The sequence below is a fragment of the Hyaena hyaena genome, unplaced genomic scaffold (assembly GCF_003009895.1).
Source record: "Hyaena hyaena isolate Hyena2069 unplaced genomic scaffold, ASM300989v1 scaffold_1, whole genome shotgun sequence".
Lineage (NCBI taxonomy): Eukaryota > Metazoa > Chordata > Mammalia > Carnivora > Hyaenidae > Hyaena > Hyaena hyaena.
The window spans coordinates 5,631,030-5,655,563 of NW_024080633.1; the positions used below are offsets into that span (position 1 = coordinate 5,631,030).

At 46.0% G+C, this 24,534-nt stretch overlaps 1 protein-coding gene and 1 non-coding gene across 2 annotated transcripts in view; one reads left to right on the top strand and one right to left on the bottom strand.

The window, feature by feature from the left end:
* Positions 1-5,304: 5,304 nt before the first annotated feature.
* Positions 5,305-5,389, bottom strand: TRNAC-GCA. Its single transcript has one exon. It is a non-coding gene; the product is annotated as a tRNA-Cys (tRNA).
* Positions 5,390-8,489: 3,100 nt separating this feature from the next.
* CDH13 (cadherin 13) overlaps positions 8,490-24,534 on the top strand; it is a 1,034,982-nt gene continuing 1,018,937 nt past the window's right edge. The window contains exon 1 of the mRNA XM_039227348.1: positions 8,490-8,629. Coding sequence (XP_039083279.1) covers positions 8,585-8,629 — 45 coding nt within the window. The 5' untranslated portion in view covers positions 8,490-8,584. The remainder of the gene's footprint in view (positions 8,630-24,534) is intronic.

Below are 24,534 nucleotides of genomic sequence, written 5' to 3' on the forward strand. Positions count from 1 at the left end.
TTGATAATTTGTCTTGCTACCGTAAATGTCATTATGACAGATACCTGGTATACAAGGCTAAACTGGACCTCTCCTATGTTTCTATGCTCTTTTATTGATGCATCCCATTCATATCTATAGAATTTCTCTTTGGGGCCAGGCAGTGTGGGGGCAAGGGGTATCCATGGAGGAGAAAGACAGACATCCTCCTGACCTCATGGGAACTGCATCTTCACCATCTTAATTCCATAAATGCTGAGCTTAAGAAACAAAAGAGTCTTGGATTTGTCTTCTCTGGCTCTCATTTGGTTAAATTCTGGTAGCTGTCACACATTCAGAATCATTAAAATGTAGTTTTCTGTGCTTAACTTGCTTCCACGGATTAACTTTCCCAAACTGTTTATGGTGGACCTGACTTTGGACTATTCATAAAAGACCATAGGAACTATTAACTGGGTGGGGTGCTTATCATAAGAGCCGGACAATTTTATCTACTTGAGTCATTGGCAGATTTGGATTACATTGTAAATAAATTTATCCACTACACACATTCACGGATCTGCCTTGCATTGTAAATAAATTTTCCCAAGTAATTGTTAAGTGATGGCCTCACAATTATGCTAGCATAAGAAAAACAACCAGAGCAAGATTCAGTAGCTTTGCAATAAATATTCTAAAAGGAACCTAGGGGTTTGCAAGGAATCAGCCAGCTTGGATTAGGTAGGTGTAAGGACAGGACTATTTGGTGAGTGGAGTAATTATTAAGGGCTCAGATTTGTGGTCAACGTTAAACATCAGTCACGCCCATGTAAATGTCTATGCTAGATTTACATATCCAGCTTCTAGCCTATTCCCTGAGCTGTACATCATACTAAGAAGAGAGTTCATTTATGTATCAGTCAGCTATTTCTGGATAACAAACAACCACAATGATATCAATGGCACAACACCAAGCATTAGTTCCTATGGAACCGTAGGTTGATTGGGGTTTGGCTAATCTAGGCTAGACTCTGATCTCACTGCAGATCTGTAGATGGGTGGGGGTGGCTCACCTTCACATTTCTCATCCTCCTTGGACCACAGAGAAGACACATTGCTTTCATGGAGATGTCAGAGGTGTAAAAGGGCTAACAGAAACACATGAGATCTTGTAAGACTTAGGCTCAGAAGTACACGCTGTCACCCTCACTTCTTTCTATTAGCCAAAACAAGCCACATGGTGAAGCCCAAAGTCAAAGGTGAGGAAGTTCACTCCACCATTAATAAGGTAAGGATTAGATGCAGATGCAGGGAGGGGTGAATAAGTGGAACTCAAAGTTAATCTCCTGTGATTTAATCAGCATGTTTCCTTCATCTATTAAAAGATGTACAAACTTATGTGCCAGACACTGCTAGGCAACAGAAGAGATTGCCATGAAATATACCTCATCACTTACTGGTTAGGAATCTAAGAAAAAGTGTTCCTGCTCTGGTTATATTTTATATGGTTTATGCAATAGTCTTATAGGAAGTCTTTCTTCCTTAGTTATGGCCCTCAATGTAATCCATCCTCCAATGTAGCGAGAGTGAGCTTCCTAAAATGTATTGACCCTTCCCTGTTTGAATAGTTTCCATGATTCCCCTTTGTAGGAGAAAGCTCAACCTCTGGATGTTGACATTTAAGCTGATCCTAATATGGGCCCCTGAACTGCCCAGAATTGTCTTCTGCCTTTCGTGGTCCCTAGCCCCTCCTCTAATCTTCTCTTTCTCATTTCCTCCTAGCTCCAGGCTTCCCTGGTTGGGACCGTAGACAGGCAGGAAGTGGGGGTTGGTGATCATGGTGTCATTATGCAATCTTACTAAAAGCACACCAAGGGGCACCTGGGTGGTTCAGTCGGTTAAGTGTCCAACTGGGCTCAGGTCATGCTCTCACGCTTCTGAGATCAAGCCCCACATTGGGCTCCATGTTGTCAGTGCCTGCTTGGGACTCTCTCTCTTACCCTCTCTCTGCTCCTCCCCCACTCGTCTCTCTCTCAAAATAAATCAATAAACATTGAAAAAAAAAACTAAATAAAAGCACACCAAGCATTATCCATCAGTTATAAATAATTTCCCTCCCCCTGCCTGCATGTGGACACACACACACACACACACACACACACATACATACACACACAGGCACTGCCATTTGCAACTTTGCCTAGATGAGATTATAAGGAATAAACTTCAAATTCAGTTAGAAGGAGGTGTGAATTTCAGGTATCTTTTTTTGCTGTTATTTATATTTAGTTTCTCATCAACAGATACAAAAAGTACAACTTCTTTCAAGTAAAGATCCATGATAGTTTTTGACATACAATGGAAACCAACCACAGTGGACCCCTTGCCTCTTTCTAAACACATCCCGATCCCCTCTAGCTCTGGCTACCTTGACTCTCAGAACCTCCTATAGCTGACTGTAATAGAATGATGTCTTCTCCCCATGAATCATATTTTCTGAAGTACACAAACCATGCCTTTTCATTTCTCTGTTGCCTAGCTCAGTGGCTAATATTCCATAGGCACTTTAGGAAAGTTTCTTGAATGAATGAATGAATGAATGAATGAACATATGTAAGTGAGTAGTGGAGAATTCTCTAAAGTAGTGGTTCTCAAATTACGCAAATAAAGAACTTGTAAAACACAGGTTGTTAGATCTCACCCCTGAGTTTCTAAATCAGTAGGTCTGGGATAAGACCTGAGAATTTTCAATTTTAACAAGTTCCCAGGTGTGTTGATCCTTCTGGTCCAGGGGCCATACTTTGAAAACTACTGCTCTGTCAGAGATGTGGAGAAGATTCTCTGTGTAGAAATAACCCCAGTCACTAATTTTGGGTAAGGGAGACACCTAGAGGGGGGTTTTAATGGCTACTAGTTCAAAGGATAAATTTGGTGTCTGAATGCCCAATTTTGCTACTAGGGAGGGATTGAAATCCTAAATACAGTGAAGCCATTGAAGTGAGATAGTGTAAAAGTCACTCCTGATTTTATCTCTGTGTGAGAGTAGAAGTCATGATGGTATTAATTGTGTTCACAGAGGACACTGTATTAATGCAACAGCCCCACAAGCCAAAGGAATGTTTTCTGTCTTATTCTTAGTTGTCTGGGAGCTTCATATTTTGAGGAAATTCAGAAGGATGTCACACCCCAGGTATTCTTCACCAAAGAACTCTAAGCACCTACATGCTAGCCTGTGTGCAATGTTACTTACTTTGTCTCATCCTGGTCTAGACTATCGTAAGAAGACATTGCCTTGTTGTAGGATGAATTAGATGGTCATGTGGGAGTTGAGCCTGTCAAGGTTATAGGATACTTTCTACATGGAAGGATTGAACTGTCAACATTAGGAAGTATTTCTGGTAGGGCGGTATATGTAGGGGGTGGGTTTTCCATAAGCATCACACATGTTTTAATACACAAGCCACTTAATTTATCTTCCCAGCAAAAATCATTTGGGCACCTACTGCAAGCCAGTGTTCTAGAAGCTGAGCATACAGGAGCAAAGAGACAGACTTAGGACTTACACTCCAGAGAGATAGACAGACAACAAACAAATGTAATTATTGGTTAGCTTTTGCTAGATAACTAACCACCTGCATATTTAGAGCAGTTATTTATTATTACTCCGCATACATAGGTCAGATGATCTGGGTGGGGTACTGCTGGGCTTATTCACGCACCTCTGGGTTCATGGGGGTCATTTCTTTCCTACAATGAACGAGATAGTCCATGAACGTTCCTTTGTTTTTTTTTTTTATTTTTAAAAATGTTTTTTATTTATTTATGAATGAGAGAGAGAAAGAGAGAGAGAGAGAAAGAGAGAGAGAGACAGCATGAGCAGGGGAGGGTCAGAGAGAGGGAGATACAGAATCTGAAGACAGGCTCCAGGCTCTGAGCTGGCTTTCAGCACAAAGCCTGACTTGGGGCTTGAACCCAGAATGTTCCTTTGAAAGCATTTGCAGAGGCTCTATAAACAGCAAGCTGAAACACATGGGGCCTCTTGGGGTAACAGGTGCAGATGCAGGTTGGAATGAAGAACTGAATAAAGTGACCACTTGTAGTATAAGATTAAGCAACATAAAGGCCTATGGAGAAACATGAAATAGGCTCATGGCTCAAGGACAATCCTGGATGCTACTTTTGGGTGGCCAAGTATTGGGATGGTATATTATCATAACCTTGAGCAGTTTTAACAGGCTATCCCATTGGGAGGGATGTAGCTTCAGCATTATGCTATATTGTACTGCTGTGCAGTGTGGGCTACCCTCCTTTCTGTCCAAATAGATCCCAATTATCAAGGGCTCCTGGCATACCTGATAACTCTTGTGTCCTATTATGGCATTTATCTGGTTTATCCCTGTTCCGTACAAATGCCTCATTACAGCAGCACATTCAAAGGGTACCCAAACTTTAGTAACACATCTCTTCTGGAAGATACAGCAGTTACCCCCTTGCCATACACCCACATCCACGTGCTTGTACACATAATACCCAACGAGTGCACACACACATGTGGCCACCTTCACACAGCCAGAAATGATGCCTTCATCCGTGTCAGTCAAGGAGGGGCAACAGTTTTCATCCCTGGCCCTTCAGGATACAGCTCCTGGATGTTGGATGATTTCATCAGACCCTAGATTCTGGGGCCTGCATTTGGACACAAAGGCTGGGCTTCCTGGAGGGGTGGGCTGGTATGGGGGAAGTTAAAGCAAAGGTTATTAGAGGATGGTTTTCAGCTTCAGTACTCACTTGCTACCATCAATCCATCCATCAGCCAAAAGAATCCCATTAGGGAGTGGAAGGGAAAACAATGCAAAACCAACAAAAATGGACTTCTTCAGAGGCCTTTTACTGCAGAGTGAAATGAGTTTTCTCCTATCTTTGTTGGACAAAACCTGATATCCTGTGTTCGGTGAAATGCACATTCTCTGAGAGTAGAGGGAAGTAGGGGATCAAGGGGGAAAGGTAGCATCCACTTTTACAACAATCCTTGGAGAGCTATTATATTATCATTCCCATTTTATTGATGAATAAACTGAGCCTTGGGGAGTAAAAGCAACTTGCTCAATGTAAGTGGAATCTGGAGCTCCCAGTTCAGGTCCCATTTTGCAGACAAATCTTTTCCACCTTCCCAGCCTTCATGGGTTTCTAAAGGTGAGCCTTAAGGCCAAAGAAGACTCTTTTTTTATTTTATTTTTTTATTTTTGAGAGAGAGATAGAGACAGTGTGATCAGGGGAGGGTCAGAGAGAGAGGGAGATACAGAATCTGAAGACAGGCTCCAGTCTCTGAGCTGGCTGTCAGCACAGAGCCCGACGTGGGGCTCGAACCCACGAACTGTGAGATCATGACCTGAGCTGCAGTCAGATGCTTAACCGACTGAGCCACCCAGGCACCCCAGGCCAAAGAAGACTCTTGAAGGTAACTTCTCCTGGCCTTTAAAATCCAGGCTGTGGGAACTGAAGTATGAAGGGATGGGAGTGGCCCCTTGGGCATGCTCAGGTGTGGAATGCTGCAGCCACTTTGCCCTCTCATAGAATAACTCATGACAAAAGCCCAGGTCCTTGGTGAGTGCCTGACAGGTCCTGGCTGCAGACGGAGTTAGAGGATTTTCACAAATCTGCATCTACCTTCACTGGTACCATCAGGTGCATGTGGTCATCTGCAATCTGGGAATCACAGCCTCTGGTTACCTGTTGTGGGTCCATGCATTCATTTTCTATGTAGATGATGAAGCTGGGTTCAGACTGGAATATTGCCCTTGGTTGAACCAAGCTTCCCTCATCTAAGTTTATTCCATTCCTTGGGGAGCAGCCAAAAACTGACCTACTGGGGCACAAAGACACAGCTCCCCACTCTCTTAGGGTCATCTCTGAATGAAAGGCTCCCTAGCCTCAGAGATCCCCTGGGACTGACTGAAGCATCTACCACAACTGCAATACCCCCCCCCCCCCCCCCCCCCCCCCCCCCCCCCCCCCCCCGGATGTAGCAGGGGCAGTGGAATGATGGCGTGTGAAGGGAGAATAGGAACTCCCTCTTAGGTGCTCTCCAGCCCCTGTTNCCCAATTTCTCTGAAATGTACTCGGTGGCCTGCGTGCAGACGGATGTAACTAATTTCACTTCCCCGGCCCGGGCTCGCTATCATCAGTGCCTCCCCCCCCCCCCCCCCCGCCCATCTTGTTTCCCTTCCTCCTGCAAGTTGTTCCTGAGGACACTCCTGAGTAAGCCACCTGAACAGACTTCCATCTCAGCCCCTATTCTGGGGAAACCAACTTGTCTCACACTGGCCATTAAATGCTCCAACCTTGGAGCAGCACCTGTCACTTTTGCTCACAGCTTATTGGCTAGAACCAGTTACACAGCCCCATGCTGACCACAGGGGGGCGGGCAAGTGCAGCCTTGCACACCCTCCCCTTAGGACCGCTTCCCCAACCTCCAGGCTGCTTGCGGAAATATGGCTGGGTCCTTTCTGCCATCATTATCCCTTACAATGGTTATCATCTCCCAAGCTGCCCTCTGCACTCCGTCTGCCTTTGTATCTGCTGAATCCATGGGCTTAGCTTAGCTGACCCGACTAACAAGATGGCTCCTGCCCTGGTGTGGAGAAAGAACCAGGGTATTTCCGGATGCCTTGATGTGAAGCCTGCCTGACTCCAAAATATCCCATTTTACTTTTTAGTGGTAGGAAAGGTGGTTATAGGTCTCCACATGCATGAATTCCAGGTTGGGACAATCATATCTATCAAACACCATGATTGCAACTCTCAAAGCCTCAGGGTCATTACCTACTTAAGGAAGAGGACAGTGGAAAGTTGAAAAGACCAGAAGAGACAGCAACACACACCTTTCCTGGGCTTTTCCGGAGGTTGCTTGGCCAACATGCCATCTGATGTGCCAGCTCCAGCCAAAGCAGCCAGGAGGTCAGATGGCATTGCCTCCCCATCAGTCACCTTGGGACCATGTGAGGCAATCTTGTGACTAAACAGCTGGCAATGAAGGAATTTTAAAAAGTGCATCAGTTTACATTTATTAAATGGTTATTTGGTCACTTAATCCTTACCACCACCTTATAAGTTCAGTATGATTTATATTTTCATTTTGCCAGTTGACAAAGAGAGGCACAGAGAGTTTGAATCACTTACTCATTAGTAGCAGGGCTAGGTGTTAAGCCTAGGCAGCTATGCCACTTAGGTTAAGTCTAGACATCTGTTTAACAACCGTAGTGACCATCTCCATGTTCTAGGCCCTGTGCTATATACTGGAAAACACCCCAATCTCCTGGATCTCTGCAAGGTCCATCCATTGCTGTGTCCTGCTCTATTAGATATCACATAATACATTTTTTTCTAGTATTTAGCTCTATGAGGAAATTTTGCCAGTGGATATTTATATACATTCTTCTAAAATAAGAACTATATAATTTACATGTTTTCTTATTGCTTTGGCCACCAGGAAGCTCAGATCCAAATCAGAGCAAATATATTAAAGTTTAGGTTGAGCATTTCAGTTTTTTAAATTTTTCCTCCCAACCTAGATTTTTAATTTTGGTTGCATCAGTTCTATTGCACAAATGTCCTTTATTTTAAAATACATCATTTTTAGAAGGAGCCTGCATGGAAATGACACGGTGAAATTTTTATTGCATAATCTTAGATTTCTACTGGGAAAGGCAGACCTATATATCCCTCTGACCCTCATTTCCATAGCACCCCACTTAGAAAATTCCTTGAGTTGTGGCCATGAGTATCCCTAGTCCCTGAGGATAGGTAGGAGCTTCTGAAAAATCACATCCTTACAGGAAAAAAAAAGTTTCCTTAAATTATGGCTCCAACTTCGGTGCCAGATGCACATTTGTGGAGTAGGTGGCCAGTCAGACTCTCACCTGAGCAGTTAATAAAATCTATTGCCCCTTGATGGATTTTTTTCTGCAAGCTAGAATTGATCTGTCGTATTTGTGATTTGTGAGATGGCAAGGAAACACCAAACACCATCATGACTTGGGCCACAGTTGGAAAAGAAGAAAAAGAAAGAAAGAAAGAAAGAAAGAAAGAAAGAAAGGGGGAAAAAATCCACCACCAAGTCGCCAAGTCTTTCCAGGCGTGAAAAGGGCTGGAACTGCTGGGGTCATTTTATTTGATTTATGGGAAATAAAGTGGATCTTATTAACATTTTAATAAAGAGAATCTTTTTGCACTGGGCTGGAAGTGTTCGCCAGTCCCCCGTGCAATTCCATTCTCTGCAAAAGTGGATTCGGCTGGCGTTGCCCAGCGTGATTTGTGAGGTGGGCCCCAACAGTCCAAAAAGGCAAAGGGGCTGCCTCCTCCGAGGGGCTCGCTCTGCGCGAGGTGCTCGCCCTGTATCTGCCATGCAAAACGAGGGAGCTTTATGAAGGAATCCGTCTTGTAAAGCCATTGGTCCTGGTCATCAGCCTCTACCCAATGCTTTCGTGATGCTGCCGCTGATCTATTTGGGAAGTTGGCTGGCTGGTGAGGCAGAGCCTCTCCTCAAAGCCTGGCTCCCACGGAAAATATGCTCAGTGCAGCCAAGTGCATGAATGAAAACGCCGCCGGGCGCTTCTAGTCGGGCAAAATGCAGCCGAGAACTCCGCTCCTCCTGTGCGTTCTCCTGTCCCAGGTAGGGAAGAGGGGCTGCCGGGCGCGCCCCGCGCCCCGTTTCTGCATTCTGATCGTCTGGCGCCGGCAGCGAGAGGGGGCTTTCGGGGGTCGGGGGGCTGTGGGGCGCGGCGGCGAAGAAAGCCTGGGGCTCATAGGGAGGTCATTCCCAGCCCGAGATCCTCGGGGGCGCCTGGTTTCCCACTCCGGTTTGTGTGTGTGTGTGTGTGTGTGTGTGTGCGCGTTCAGGGGAGGAGGAGAGAGCTCCTGAATCTCCCCCTTTTTTTTGCAAGCAGGGGCGACATTCTCGCCTACATCAAGTGGGGTAACTTTGAATCGCCTCCTCCTCCGGAGGCTCGTGCATTGGAAAAAGACTCAGTTGGAGGCGACTCCAGCGAGTAGTGGTTTCCCCAGCGCAGCGCCGAGCGGGGGGAAGCGCAGCTCCGGTCCGGGTTGCGGGCTGCCGGGCTGGAGAGGCCGGCCTGGCATCGCGGACTTCCCGGGGCGCCGGGCCCCCTCGCCCAGCCCCGCGGCGTGCAGGAAGGCGCCTCCCGCCAGCCCAGCGCTGCAGCCCGGCTGCTGCTGTCGCTCAAAGGCGCCGACTCTGGCCTCGCCCGCATCGGGGTTCTTTTCCTTCCCGACCTCGGGCCCAGAGCGCGTCCTCCCCCGGCCATTCCCCCCCCCCCCACCGCCAGGGAGCAGGCGCCAGCCCCCCGCGCCCCCTTTGTCCAGCCAGCTGGAGCCCCGGCTCGGAGCCCCGACTGCCGCCTCTGCTGCCTTCTCGGGCGGGCGCGGAGCGCGGAGAAAAGTTCAAGCCTTGCCCACCAGGGCTGCAGCTGCCTGTTAACCCTCGGAGCGCTGAGGCGCAAGGGAAGGGCCGGGGACCCGGGAGAGGCAGGGGGTGCGGTGCGGCCGAGACGTGGCTGTCCTGCTACCGCCTACGGATCTCCAGGACCTCGGGAAGTTTGTGCGCAGGAAAGCATACTCCGAGGAGGCCCGACCGGAGGTGCTGGCCGCTGAGGGCACGCCCAGCCCTGTTCTGGGGCCTGTGGTTTCTGAGAGCGCAAGTCTACTCTGTTCCCCAGGGCTTCCCTAGATGCCGGATGGGACTCGGGATGAGCCGGCAGCCCACAAGTGGGTGGGTAAGATCAAGGCAGGGCCAGGCAGAGAGAAGGGAAGGAAACAGGGAGTGCTTTTGGGTGCTAGGAATGGGTGCTGAGTTCCTGGCCAGGACTTCTGGGTGCCAGGGGCCCGGGCACACGTGTTTGTGTGCGGGAGAGAGAGAGGGCGAGACAGCCAGGATCCCAGGCGAGTGCTGGCTGGGATGTGGGGGTGCAATGCAGCCTTGGATCCATTTTGGGGTTAGACTTTGGAAATGCGCCGTTGTCCCAGGAACGCAGTGACCATGTAAACGACTTAAAGTGGGGGCTAGTGGGTGGATGCCGGTGTCTGGGGGACCGGTAAGGTGCCTGGCTGCTGAGCCCCTCCCCCACCCATGATTTCCGTCTTCCCTGGATACACAGCCCTCATTCAGAACTGCCCAGTTACACTCCAATTCTAACAGGGCTTTGCTGCCTGATTCTCTTGGGCGGGGAGGGACCCCGTACAAACCTTAAGCCCTACTACAAATCTTAAGTCCGTCTGTGAACCAGTTTTCCAGACTTTCTGGACTCAGAAGGTCCCTGAGGCTGTACGTATGTACATAAATATCCCCATTTAGCAGGGTGGTTCAGAGTATGCGGGAGGTTCAAAGTATGCCTCCGATTCAGACAGATCCTCTCTGCCATATGCTGGTGGTACCACCTTGGGCACATTGTTTAATATCTCTGGGCTTTCTGATTCTCCACTGTAAAATAATCTTACTGCCTTCCTGGGATTGCCAGGCAGATTGATTGCATTCAACAGGATGTCCTAGGTAATGCATTTACCATGAGGCCTGGCATTCTGGGAACTGTCAGAGTCTGGGAGCACTTCCCACACTGCCTTTCCCCAGGACTTTAGAGTCCTTTTCTCTCTTAGCATGCTGTGACCTCAGTCAGGGTTGCAGGGCTGGCCCAAAGTTATGCCTCCCTTTGAGCAAGACCGACCACGTGGCGGCACCCAGCAATCCCTGTGCACTAGGGGCTTCTCACACCATACCTTTTGAAAAGCAACTGGTGTGTGTCCTCCTGCAAGGTCCAGCCAGCACAGGTGGGTTCCCCAGGCTGTGAGCTCACTCAGTTCCTTAGCCTGGGGGAGGAGAGGTGGTACCAGGAATGGAATCCCCTGCTCTCAGAGGCTTGTTTCTCTCTTACATTGTTATGCATAATCAGAGCAAACGTCCCCATTAGAACGCTAATTGATAACCTGGTTGCAACAGCACCTTGCAGAGAAATCATTTTGGTGTAATTCATTTCATCAGCAAGAGGTTCCAGGTCACAGCTCAGTGTGCCACAGGGAAAAGTGGGGAAAGTCTTAGAGCCTTTGAGTCCACCAGCAAAAACAGAACTTTCTTGAGGCAGAGAGAAAACATACGGAAGGGAAAAACAATGTAATAAAGCAAATTAGTCACTCGGTCCTAAGTGGTGTTCAGGCAAGCGTGTATGTGTTTTTCCATCACACTTGTAATATTCTGGGTCTGGCATTGGAAGCCGTCAATCTCTGTAAGTTTATTGGCTAGGTTGCTCTTTTAGGCATTTTGGAAGGAGGAAGAGGAATTCTAAGCAACAATGGCTGGAAGCTGGCAAAGTTGAGGAACAGTCGCTTCTCTTCTCCCCTGGGGTCTTTTGGGAAAGGCTGTGTCAGAAGTGGCCTCTGGCATTTGGCTATGATAAATAATGAGTGTGAAACAAATCAAGGGAGGCATGACATAGAAATTCCACTGTAAATATGATTCCCCATCCCCCTATTTGGGTATGGTTTACAACTAGCCAAAAGTTCTAACAATGAATGAGTAATCCCCCAAGAATTAGAATTTTAGGGAGTGGTTCAGGTTTGGAGTGCAGTCACTTGGGAGTGACTAAAAATGTTCCACAGAATTCTGAGATGTTGATTTAAAATGGGGAGTTCTTTCTTAGAGTCAGCATCTTGATTTTCAGGATTCTAAATGAAAACCAGTATCTATTTGTACCCCCAAAACATCATATATTGTAGTTTAAGGGCAGTGTTTATTTGCAGAACCTTTTTGATGAGGAGAAAAGACTAGGGGAGTAGCAGAGTGTGCCCCTAGCCCTGACATGGGGTCAACATGTGATGTTCAAATCATAAGATTTGAAACGCACTGGGAAACAGAGATGTAAGTGGTGAAAAGAGTCAAAGTGGTAGAGTTCACATGTCTGAACAATTTTTTTTAGCAAGTCCCCAAAGAGATTTAATAAAATGCAAGGCTGAATATGTGATCTGGAGTTTATGTAATGCCACAGTCTATATTAAAAGCCCAACAGTCATCTTAGCTAATCTCTTCTGCTCTGCCTCCCTCCCTTCTCTCCTTTTCTATCTTTAGCCCTTGGGTTTTCCATTAAATAAAATCTAATTTCTTCTGGAAGTATCTCCTATGTGTTATAGTGAAATTGCCCAAAAAAACCAATATACCCAATAAGTGCGGTATCTAAAAGTACTGGCATTTGCCTGTGTGCATTGAATCTCAGTTTGAAGTTTACTGTTTCAGTAAAAGTACAGCTAGGCTCTTCAGAATATTCTTCTTTCCTGTCCCTTCTTCTAGAAAGACAGTTTCTTGGGAGAATCCAGTTTATTACTGTTCAGTGAAAGGGAAGGAAAATGCCAAGCTATGGATTCAATGACAATCATATCGCCTAAATAGCCAACAGTGTTTCCTATTTCTTTGTGCCTATGTAGCTCCATCTCTCTGTGTTTTGATCTTGTTTTAATACCTGTTGAAAAATTTCTCCAGAAGAGGGCTCCATCCACAGCATTACAAAATTCTGAATCTACAGCTTCTATATTTTAAAGAACCTCAGCGTAGTCATTCTGTCAATACACAACTCTTCTCCTTATTCCCAGTTATTTGCCAGAAGCACCTCCAATGAGAAGTGCTACCATTTTGCCCTCAGTGTCTTTCCTCCTTTATTTCCTATTATAGTTGCTTCTGTTACATCCTAATCTTCAACTATGTATCCCCTCTGAGTATTAGAGCAGGGAACATTTCAAAGACCTTTGTAGACAGTGCAGTATGAAATGTGAGGAAGTTCTGAAATTTACTGGCATTTGATTTCATTTGGACCTGGTTTTTCTCTTTAGGCAGCCAAAAGGCAGGCACAGGTCGGCCTGTGAAAGGAGATAATCTTCCCCGCTAGGTAACTACCCCGAAGAATGACTCATGAGCCAGATTCGCTCACCCTCCAGCACCAGTTGAAAAGGAGAGGGAAATATGTCTGTCATCCAATTACAATAATCAGTTGGGCAGAATCAAATCAAGTGACCAGTAGTTTTGGCATTGTTTCCACTTAGCTGCAGGCAAGGTGCCCACGCACCTGGGAAAATCTGACCCTCCTGAAGGTTGCTGCCAATACAATTCCCCGCAGCCTGTCTCCTCTGTAGCTACCTGGGGATCCCGGGCTCCTCCTCCCTGAGCAGAGAGGATGGACTGGACTGTAGGATCCCCCTCACTAGGCACTACGTAGTTGCTTAGAGTAGAAAGCAGTTTCTTTCACTCCTAAGACAAGCAGCCAAGGGCAGGCCAGAGAAGACAAGAAATGACATTTCAAACTTGAAACACAGGCTGAGGCAGGGTTCATGTTGGTGAATGGGTCACCCTTTGGCTCAGCAGGTTGAACCTCAAGATATCTGCCTGGTGGTGCTAGAGCTCACGCATCCCAATTCTGCAACTCTGGCTTCTGGGCAAGGTTGTACAGTACAAGCTGCAGGCCAAATGTAGCTCATGGATGAATCTTGTTTGGCCCAAATATTTTGAAAAGTGGGAAATTGTACATTAAAAAAATCCAGGTTTCCTGTACTTCTTAAAATGTCAGAAGGTCCGGGAACCCAAGAGCTGCGCTCCCACTTGGCCACACTTCACTAGAGGGGAGTTACTACTGCCCACCTTTAGGCACGACATGCCTCTATAATTTGCCACAGTCCCACCAGCCCCTACTATTCACCTACTGGCTGTACCTGCTGATTTTACCCACTTGCCACATAGCCATTTGTGTTTGGAGATTTCACACAAATGTTGAGGCTTAATCACATTGATGCTTTTTTTTTTTTTTTTTTTTTTTTTTTTTTTTTTTTTTTTTTTTTTTTTTTTTTTTTTTTTTTTTTTTTTTTTTTTTTAGTGATAGGCTATTTGGAAAGAAAGGGCCGTGCCTCTTTTTGAGCACTGTGACTGAACTAGATTGAGACTTGTTTTGGAAGAACATGATCAAGGGGATTGTCTGCACCTCCTTCCTGAGAACGTTCCTACCGTCAGTGCCACTGGGAGACTAGGGGTACCCAGAACACCAGGGCACCCAGATCATTGCTCCATGTTTGTGAGTTACATCCAGAGAAGTAATACACCACAGCTTTGAGTCACTCAGGGCGTGGGTACAGTGGAGTGTTGGCACAGCCCGAACAGTGCTCTGCATCCACAGTCAAGGGGCTCTGGGAGTGTGGATGACATGTAGGCCCCAGTGCACTGTGCACAGCAATAGACTAGGGTCATCAGTGCCCTTGGAGTACAGTGACTTTCTGGGCATTGTCATTCCAACAGCGTTGCTCACCCACAGTAGGAGTGTCACCAGAACATCATAATAACTTATTGAACTAGCCCTGCAGGGGATGCTGGGAGCACTGTCAGCTCTCAGAGCATTGGTGACTTCAAGGTAATGTTAGCTCCAGAGCTTTGTTGCCTAGAATACTTTTATACACAGGACATTGTCTCCCTACCACCGACTTGGATTTGTATGATATCTTTATGACTGTTTTTAACACTTAACACCCTCCATAGTCTACACATAGTGTTAATGCTATAATTAATGTCCTCTGGCTCCATAAATACTAGACTAATCTGTCCACCCATCCCATACCAAGATACAAGCCTCAGATAACTTGTTTTCCATAGCCTCAGACCCCAAAGATCAGGGTAAATATAATTACACACACACATACCAAAAAAAAAAAGGTGATTGTTTTTCTTCTGTCAGTTGCCAAGAGAAGTCAAATTCCTGAAAACTAGCATTAGCAATAGGCACGTTTTGACATGTCATGTCTCATTTCAAAGGGCCCAGCAGGCATCACCCAATCTGCTAGGGAAGCACAAAGCCCCTGTGTCTCCCAGCTGAGTGGAGGCCGGGCTGGGGTGCAGGGCCGCAGCTGCTCAGCCGAGAGCAGCCCCTGCCACATGCCCGGGCAGGGCCAGGAAGTGAGCTCAGCCTGTGGAGGAGCCCAGGGACCCTGCAAGGACCGTGGCAGCCTCCATCCCTGCCTTGTGCGGCCTCCAGGCCAAAGTGTCTCTCCTCTGGGGAAGGAACTGCTTCTCTGCGAGCTGCAGGATGTAGTGCCTGCAAGTGCCTCAAGTGTGGGCCTGTGTGATAATATCCCTGGCAGCCGGTGCTGGGCCTGCAGAAGGTTGCTGGACCCTGCCCGCGGAGCCAGTGGATGTCTCAGGCCACACGGCTCTGCCGTCAACTGCCATAGGCCACTGGGCATCTGGGATCATCTAACTCAGGGGTTGCAGAGGACGACTTGTGGGCCAATTCTTGCCTGCAGCCTGTTTTTATAAATAGTTTTATTGGAACATAGCCATGCCCATTCATTTATATAATTGTCTATGGCCAAGCGTGTGCTGTAACAACAGAGTTGACACCATATGGCCACAAAGTCTAAAATATTTACTATTTGGCCCTTTGCAGAACAAGTTTGCTGACTCCTGCTCTGACTCAAAGTGACAGCCAGAGGGGCTGTAGGGAACTTTCACAAAGGGCAGGGAGACACTGGGGTGCAGTTATTAGGGGCTGTCCCCCCAAGCCCCAAGCACTCAAACAACCAGACTTTAGAGAGATTAACCTGGGACCAAGTGGATTCAATCAATATCTGTGATATCCACAGAGGACCTACTATGTGTTCAGGTTATGACTCCTGGTAAGGCCAGCTCAGTCTCTGCTCTCTTGAGTTCAGGCCTTGAGAGATCCCCGGGCAGTGGAGAGCAATGTCAATTACTGAATAATTCAAAACAGAGACAACTACTATGATGGAAGAAGACACGGTTGTGTGAGGTTGTGCCCTTCTATCCACTGTGCTGGTCTGTGCCTCTCATCTTTCTCACCCCTAAAATATAAGCTCCATTATAGCACATGCTGTTGTCTGATTGGCTTATTTCTGTATCCCTAAGCCTAGAACAATGCTGGTGTACAGTAGACCCTTAGCAAATGTGAATGAATGAATGAATGAGTGAATGAATGAATGAATGAATGTAAGAAAGGTATCAGATCCAGATGAAGGACCTGAGAGGCTTCCCTGATAGCCCCATGCTTGAGTCACAGTCTGGAGGAGTAGGGAGGCTTACAGACAAGCGAACACCAGAAGGTGTGGTCAGGGAAAAGCATTCCTGGCAGAAGACACAGCCTGGGGGATGTCTCTTTGTAGGAGGAAATAGGGCGATTTGAGAGTAGCTGGGTGGTGCCAGAGCCCCTGGGATTTGGCAGCCACCATAGAGATTTTGGTATTTGTCCTCAAACAGTGGGAAGCCATTGAAACTAATAAGGGCAGAGTGTGGTGTGACAAGGTCAGACTTTCATTTTGGAAAGGTCACCCTGGCTGTAGTGTGGCAAATGGATCGACGATGACGCTGGGTATGAATGGAAGGGAGAATCCAGTCCAGGCCTGAGGTCACGGGAGTGACAGTGCAGGAGAGAAACAGACGCACCTCTCAAAGCATCCAAGAGACATTTAGGGCAGAACCTGTCAGGGCTCGGTCGCTGGGTTCCCAGATGGCAGAGCACTGGCCTGGGAGGGTTAAGTAGGGAGCTTGAGTTCTGAATCTTTCAATTGGCAGGAAGCTGCCAATTGCCCAAAGAAGGAACCCAGGTGTTTGACATTGTAAACAGGGTCTGAGGGCCGTTTCCATGGGGCTGTTAGCCAGCCTGCAGTAATGCTCCTCGGGAGAGGCATCCTGGGCCCCAGTGACACCAATGCCCACAGATCCAATCCAAGCTCGCACCTGGGATGGGCACCGTGGGCACCTGGGAGTGCCCTTGTCTAGAGAGACTGATGTGTTGCCTCTATAATTAACCAATCTCTGAGGCTTTTCATGCAAAAGATATTTGGGAGAAACATTGCCAAGCCCTTTAATCGTTTCTTGAACATTCAATCAGCAGCACTAGAAATATTTCTTACATGAAGCAACTAATGATCTACTACTTTCGGCAATCACTTCGCGAATGCTAACAAGTCTTCATTTTAGCGTGTTGGATATGGCCTTGGTGACTCTTCTGTTTCCAGATGCGGTAGCAGAATCTTCAGCTGGGTGCCGGGAAGTAGTGTGCTGGTAAATGTTTAAAAACTGGCTCTCTCTTAAAAAAATGGCACAGATACTTTATCCTCCAAAGGTGAGGGATGCACAGATGTCTGCTCATTAAGTACTTATTGAGGCATTTAGGGAATTCGTAGGTAAACAGGATGGGCCTGGAACCTGTTCTCAGGGGGCTTGTCACCTACCCAGGGCAGCCACAAGAAAATAAATAGCTGAAATAATACGAATTTGGTAATTGTTACAATAATAGGAAACAACAGAAACTAAAAACACTCTCGAAGGAGCCGTTGCTGTGCCCTCCCTTGCATCCTTCCATCTTGCCCTTCCTCCCCAACAACTTGCATCCATCCTTTCTTTCTTCCCATAAGTATTAAAATGTGCCAGGTACAATGGTGCCTGGGGGGCTCAGTCAATTAAGTGTCAGACTTTAGCTCAGGTCATGGTCTTGAGGTTTGTAAGTTCAAGCCCTCTGTTGGGCTCTGTGCTGACAGCTCAGAGCCTGGAGCCTGCTTCGGATTCTGTGTCTTCCTCTCTCTGACCCTCCCCTGCTCACATTCTGTCTCTCTTTCTCTCAAAAATAAATAAACATTAAAAATTTTTTAAAAAGTCTACCAGGTGCCAAGAATGCTGCTGATTTGGGGATGCAGAGATGAATACAACATCTGGTCCTGATAGGACCCGTGCTGGAGGTGACTTGGGGCTTATGGTCTGCCGGGACTCAGAGGAACGAACGTCTCAGCTTGCTTCAGAGAGTTAGGGAGACTTCTGAGATTTTAAGAAGTGACTCTGAATCCTGGCCATCTTCATGCTATGTGACCTCAGATGAGTTACCTTATTTCCTTCCTCTTCTGCTTCCTCCTGCATCTGGACAAGGAGAGGGAATAGCTATAACTGCCCAGCAGGGTTCAGGCGAGGGTTAAGTCCGTGCAGGCTCATGACTCCGTCCCATGACTGACAAATGCTCTGTAGAAGGTAAAGGAATGTTGGAGTATTAACTTTCACACATTGTGCTCCAGGGGAGCTTGTGGCTTGCAGGTGCCGCGGGGCCTTGGCCTTGATCATCTGAGTGACTTAGAGGGGAAGAATATGCTTGTATATTTAAAATGCATGGACATTAAAAAATAATAAAGTTTGCTCTCTAGGGAAGGATTTTCCAGTTCCCATATTGGTAGCTCCCCAAAGATGGCTCCCCTTGGGATTTCATGCCTCATAAAATCACTTGATCTGGTGGGATCTTATCTACTAGATGTATCTTCTTAGCAGCCTTTTCCCCCGAGGCTTTTTCAAGGCAGTGTACGTGTGTGGGTGTGGGTGTACATGTGAGCACCATGAGCACTTATGATTATGATTATTATTTAAAATATATCAAAATACCTGTAGTAAATTTACTGAACAATTTATTGCTATGTGTCGGTTGCATACATTAGCTTAAATCTTTACTGCAACCCTTAGGGACAACTATTCTTAACCCATTTTATATATGATGAAAAGAAGTGCAGAGTAGTTGAGTCATTTGCCTAAGGCCACACAGCCACTAAGAACGTGGAGCAGGGGTTGAGCCCATGCATTTCTGATTCTTGTGCATTTACATTTTCCTCCATATTTCATTCATGTAGGAAAGCTTTCATCTTATCCCCCCCAAATTTTCTCCCTTTACTATTTTGTTTTCTGGCTCTCCTAAAGTCAAAATGGCTGCTTGTAGTGACCCTGTTTTTGAATTCCTGGTCTCTGAAAGTGGGCCTGGGACCTGAGCCTCCTGTCTAGGTTAATAGTTGCAACCTTCAGAGCTGGGTTAGCCCAGGGTCAGTTGTGTTGTCACTGAGTCCTTGCTGTTGACCAGGGACAACCACCCATCCACACTTCATGCTTCACTCAGCAAGAATGACCATCTTACTAAGAACAGCCACACAGAGGCCAGGATCGAGCCTGGGTGTGGTTCCTCTTCAGCTTCCAGCACAGATAAATTCTCTCATGGTAAATTTGCTGGCTGTCTCCTGCCTGCTGCTAAGCTCTAAGGCTGGATGGCATTCCTCCCCAGGGGTGCCGAGGAGCTCCAATGTTTCCTGACTGCTACTGTCTACAATAACATTTTCCCCAATCCATAGGAAAATGAGAAATATACAGCCTGGAGCTATATTGAAATACACAAATCTATGGTGCATTGCAACTGAACTGAATCTAACCTGAAGTATAGTTCTGTTTTATCAGAAAGGTTTTCTTTTTACCTTTTAATTCAATTTCAATGGCTTTAGTAGCCATGGATTCAGTGAACATTTGTTGCGTGCCTGTTGTGTGCCTGAAACTGTCTTATGTACTGGCGACAGAGCAGGGAGCACTCACAGAGCCCCTGTGCAGGTGGTTAGACACATTCACCCTCTGCCCCAGTCCTCACCATTCTACATGGTGGCCTTGTATTTCTGCCTCTCTCTGGACGTTTGGATCTGTGCACCCCAATCTGTACACTTCATGTTTCAGTCATTCATTTGACAAATATTAGCTGATCGGCCACTGTTTCTCAAGCTTGATGCTTCACGCTGGGTAAGCAATAGAGATTAAGAAAGATGGGGTTGCCTGCCTTCACAGAGTCTACTTTCTAATGAGGGAGAAAGACAGTGAATCACAAAAATAAGTAAATATAATAATTGTGGATAGTGATGGTGCGGTAAAACAATTGCATTGAGATAGGCAGTTGTTCTGAGTTATTCCACAGCCCTATCTTGGGATGGAAAGTTCATTGTTCTAATGATGACCTTCCTAGTTTCAGGGATGAAATGTCCTATTGTTTGTAAAATGAAGTTAGTTAACTACTGCTTATCACATTTTTGTCTTCAATTTATGATGGTAAGTAGAGTGGTCAAGTGTTGTTGACAAAACCTTTGTCCATTCTCTATTTTCTGTTTTTCTTGAAATTTTGCTTTTGGGAATCTAAAAATATAGCAACCAAAGATTTACACTACAGGTAGGTAATCTTTTCCTGTAGAGAATAAAATATATATCTATAGAATAAATATATGTCTGTCTTGCAGTTACTCAACACTGTCCATGTATCATGAAAACAGCTACACACAGTATGTAAACAAAAGGGCAGGGCTGTATTTCAACAAAACTTTATTTAAAAAAACAAGCAGAGCTGGATTTGGCCCTCAGGCTGTAGTTTGCCAACTTTGGATCAAATCCTTTAGCCACCTTACAAGTTGGTTACACTGGGATAGGGTCAAGGCCATGGAGGGAGACCAGACATTTTCTTTATCCTGTTGTTACCATGAGAACTGTGGTAGTTCTTTAAAAACCTAGTATCACTAGATTATTCCATGTTAGCTCTGATCAAGGCAAAGATTAACCATAGAACATCATTCTCAGACCAGCTCTAAACTATATAGTAATTTAGTTTTTGTAGTAATTATCTGGACCACAATTCTTAAGCCTTCCTTGCAACCCAAAAGTATATAGATGTTAAACACTGCATTTAGGTTGTGTTCCCTCAAACAGTGATGGAGGTACAGGTTTGGATGCAGGGAGCTAATCTGAGAGATGATTCCAAGGCACAGAAGTGAGGAACATGAAACAAGAAAGAAGGAAGTCCAATAAAGAGCGTGTCATTGAGCTGGTTATTGTCATGAGCATCTAGGGCTCCTTACTGCCGGGGCCCCTCAGAACTATGTAAAACTTGCTTCAGAATGGTCCCTTGGCAGGATGGAAGGCTGGGCTGAATATCTACTATCCCAATCTTCCATTGGTCAAGGGTCGCCCGTGGCACCATTAATTTCTCTGTGTTTCCCCAATGAGACTTTGTAGCTCTGGGGGAGTAACCATGGTTTTGGAAAAGTCCTGAGTGGAAAAGTAGAGGTGTGACATGTGCTTAGACTGGCAGTATATGTCCTGGATAGGGCATGAGTATGTAAGAGATCCCAATTGTCTCCCTTACACATAATGACTGAAAACCTCCTCAGTAGAGCTGATGATAAAGGAAAGGGTTGTGGTTGGTTTTTTAAACCCACTGAGTTTGGGTTAGCACCCACCTGCAGATACTCTCTTTCCCACTAGATGGTACCAGTATGCCAAAGCCCTGGAATGCTACCTTAGGGTCTCATCATTGACATGGATGTATTCCCAGTACTTATGAACAATTAAGGAATATGTGTGTTGAGATTGGAGGAAGAGATTATGGATATTTGAGGGACAGAAGATGGGAGAAAAGTAGAGGTTGTCTAATTAGTTACCCTCATTTGTTCATTCATTCATTCACCAACAAATTTTCTTGCCTACACACTAAGTGCTCAGCACTCTTCTCGAGATTGGGAATACAGATAAGAGCAGGGACACAAAGTCCCTCAGCTGACTGGGGGAAAGATAATAGAAAATGAACCCATAGACATGGTATCTGTCATGTGGTGAGTACTGTGGAGAACAAAGACAGCAAAAGGGTGGACAGGGCAAGAGAGAGCACAGACCCTCTGGCATCCATCTGCCTGTCTTGTCAGCTAGTAGGGCAAGAGATTATTTCCATCTGTTTCCTAAACCCCATTCTGCCTCTCACCAACCTCTTATGATTATGCTTATGCGGTTTATTTTCACAACGAGACCGTGAGCTTGTGGAGGACAGAAGTTGTGCTTGGCCAACTGGAACTCACATCAACCAGCTCCTCGTTGGTTGACTTCATTTGTCTAGATTCATTCTGGATTGTTATTGTTGTGGACACACAACAGGGTCGCATTTTACTCAGGGGTTAGATTATAAAGTCAATGTTTAAGGCAAACACAGAGTTGTCATTAACCTTGAAATATCTTAAGTTGCCCACTAAATTGCAGTGTGTATGGTTTTGGGTATGGATCCCTGTACTGTAATCAATATGTAACAATGTATAATGCATGCCATAATGTACAGTGCACAATAAAGAATATAGGCAAGATATAATTTTACAGAATTTAATTGCAGTACTTAAATTGTTCTTTTTCCTTCTCTTTTTGGTGGAAGAGCTGGATTTCCATTAGTTAAATGTGCATATGATAAGCCTTCACTGTATTCATTCAAGCTGGTTTCTTAATCATATGATCCCCAGCAGGCTGTGTACTGCGGAGAGCAAGAGCTGTGTTCTCTGTGCTCTGTTCATCTTGGGGTTCCCACCACCAGTCACTTGCTTTGGGGTGGAGAACAGCACATTAGTAATAATAGGAGTAGTAGCAGTAATGCAGATTCACATCTAAGTAGTGCTTACTATGAGGTAGGCCCTGTGTGAATGCTTTCGATGTATTAATTAGTGCACTTAATCCTCCTAAATACTCTTTGGTGTATCTCCTATGATTTTAATTCCATTTCACAGATGGCGAAATTCCAGGAGAACTTGATAAAGGTCACGCAGCTTTTGAGCTCTGGGACTGAGATTCAAACTTGAGCAGTCCTGGACACAGAAGGCCATATATTGTATGATTCTGTGAAATGGAAATTTCCTGTCCAGAGCAGGAAAATCCATAGAGACAGAAAGTAAGAGTAGTAGTTGCCTAGGACCCAGGGCAGGAGGAACAGGGAATGGGAAATGAGATTTCTTTTTGGGGGTGATGGAAAAAGTCTGGAATGAGATAGTGGTGATGGTTGTACAAGTCTATGAGCCTACTAAAACCCACAGATTGTATACTTTAACAGGGTGAACTTTATAGCATATGGAGTATGTTTCAATAAAGTTGTTGTTAGGAGCGCGTGGGTAGCTTAGTCGGTTAAGCTTCCAACTTTAGCTCAGGTGATGATATTATGGTTCGTGAGTTCAGGTCCCTCATCAGGCTCACTGCTGTTAGCACAGAAACTGCTTTGTATCCTCTGTCCCCCTCTCTCTGCTCCTCCCCAACTTGTGCACCTGCATGTATGCTCTCTCTCTCTCAAAAATAAAGAAACATTAAAAAAAAAAATAAAGCTGCTGTTAAATAGAAAAGCAAGCAAAACTTGGGCAGTCCAACCTCAGGGCTCTTGCATGGCCTCCCCAACCCTTCCTGCAAGTGCTCACCAAGTGCCTGTGACATTGTACTCCCTTTACTTGCATTAACCCTGATGTTCCTCAAAAGGTCCCTATTATCCACTTCATTTCAGAGATCAGAAAACCAGGGCAGACATATACTGAGGAAATTGGGGCTTGCAAGTGACCCAGGCAGTTCTGGGCCTGAAGTATGCCAGTTTTCACACATTTTATTTACTTACTTTATTTTTTTAATGTTTATTTACTTTTGAGAGAGAGAGAGAGAGGGAGAGAGAGAGAAAGAGACAGAGCACGAGTTGGGGGAGGCCAGACAGAGAGGGAGACACAGAATCTGAAGCATGTTCCAGGCTCCGAGCTGTCAGCACATAGTCTGACACAGGGCTTGAACTTATAGAACGTGAGATCATGACTTCACCCAAAGTCAGATGCTCAACCGACTGAGCCACCCAGGTGCCCCTCACACATTTTATTAATTAAAAGCAACCCTAGCAGAGCAGAGCTGCTGGTAACTTGGCCCATCAGGAAAAAAGCAATGGTTCTTCACTTTTGTTTTGCAGGTTTGCAAAGCGCAAATTTTGCAGATTTGCAAAGATCCCTCTTTGCTCACTGGTCCTTATTCGTCTCTGGCCCAGGCACCTCTGGGGTAGAGTATTGGCGCTAAGGCCCAGAGACTGTGGGGTCTTAGTGTGTGTTAGTGTGGCTGATTTCTAAAAGTAATAAACATAAGTGGTCCAGGAACAGGGAGAGAGAGGAGAGGGGGAGGGAACTAATTGACATGCTAAGTGTCATTGTATTCAAGTTGACACCAGATTGCAGAAAGGATTTATCCAAATTAACAAGAATGTTTGGCACCCCTTGGCAGGTTCAGCTGAAGACTTCATGGCCTGGCAATGAGAAGGAATCTGAGGTCTAAGGCAGGGGAAGGAGCTCTTTGCTCTTAACACTTGGCACTCAGCACCTCCAAATCCAGGCTCCCACCCTCACCAAAAACACTCCCCCATCAGCACCTGCCACCCCCACCAGACATCTTTTGATTCCCAAGCTCCCTAAACATGAAATTTATTCCACTCTGCCTTCATTCTTGTGTTGATGATTTGTATTTCTCTTTCATGTTTAAAATGCAGAGTGACAAAGCCATCAGCCCCGCACTGTGCAGCAGGGAAAGGCCGCAGGGTTTGCCCCTGGATCAGGCCCAGGATGCCTATTTGTGGTCCTGGAGGGTGTGGATTTATGAAAACAAAGCGAAGGGACTCTAAATATCTTCCCAAATCTCCACTCTGGAGGAGCAGCTGCGGTTTGTGCTGGAACAGGAGCTGGGATTGAAAGGGTTCTGGCTAAGATCTGGTTTCTCAGGTGGCCGGCCTCTGGGTGGCAGGCAGTCTGCTGGGCCCCCTAGATTCTTTTTTTTTTTTTTTTTTTAAATATTTTTATTTTATTTCTAGGAGAGAGAGAGAGAGACAGCGTGAGCAGGGGAGGGTCAGAGAGAGAGGGAGACACAGACTCTGAAATAGGCTC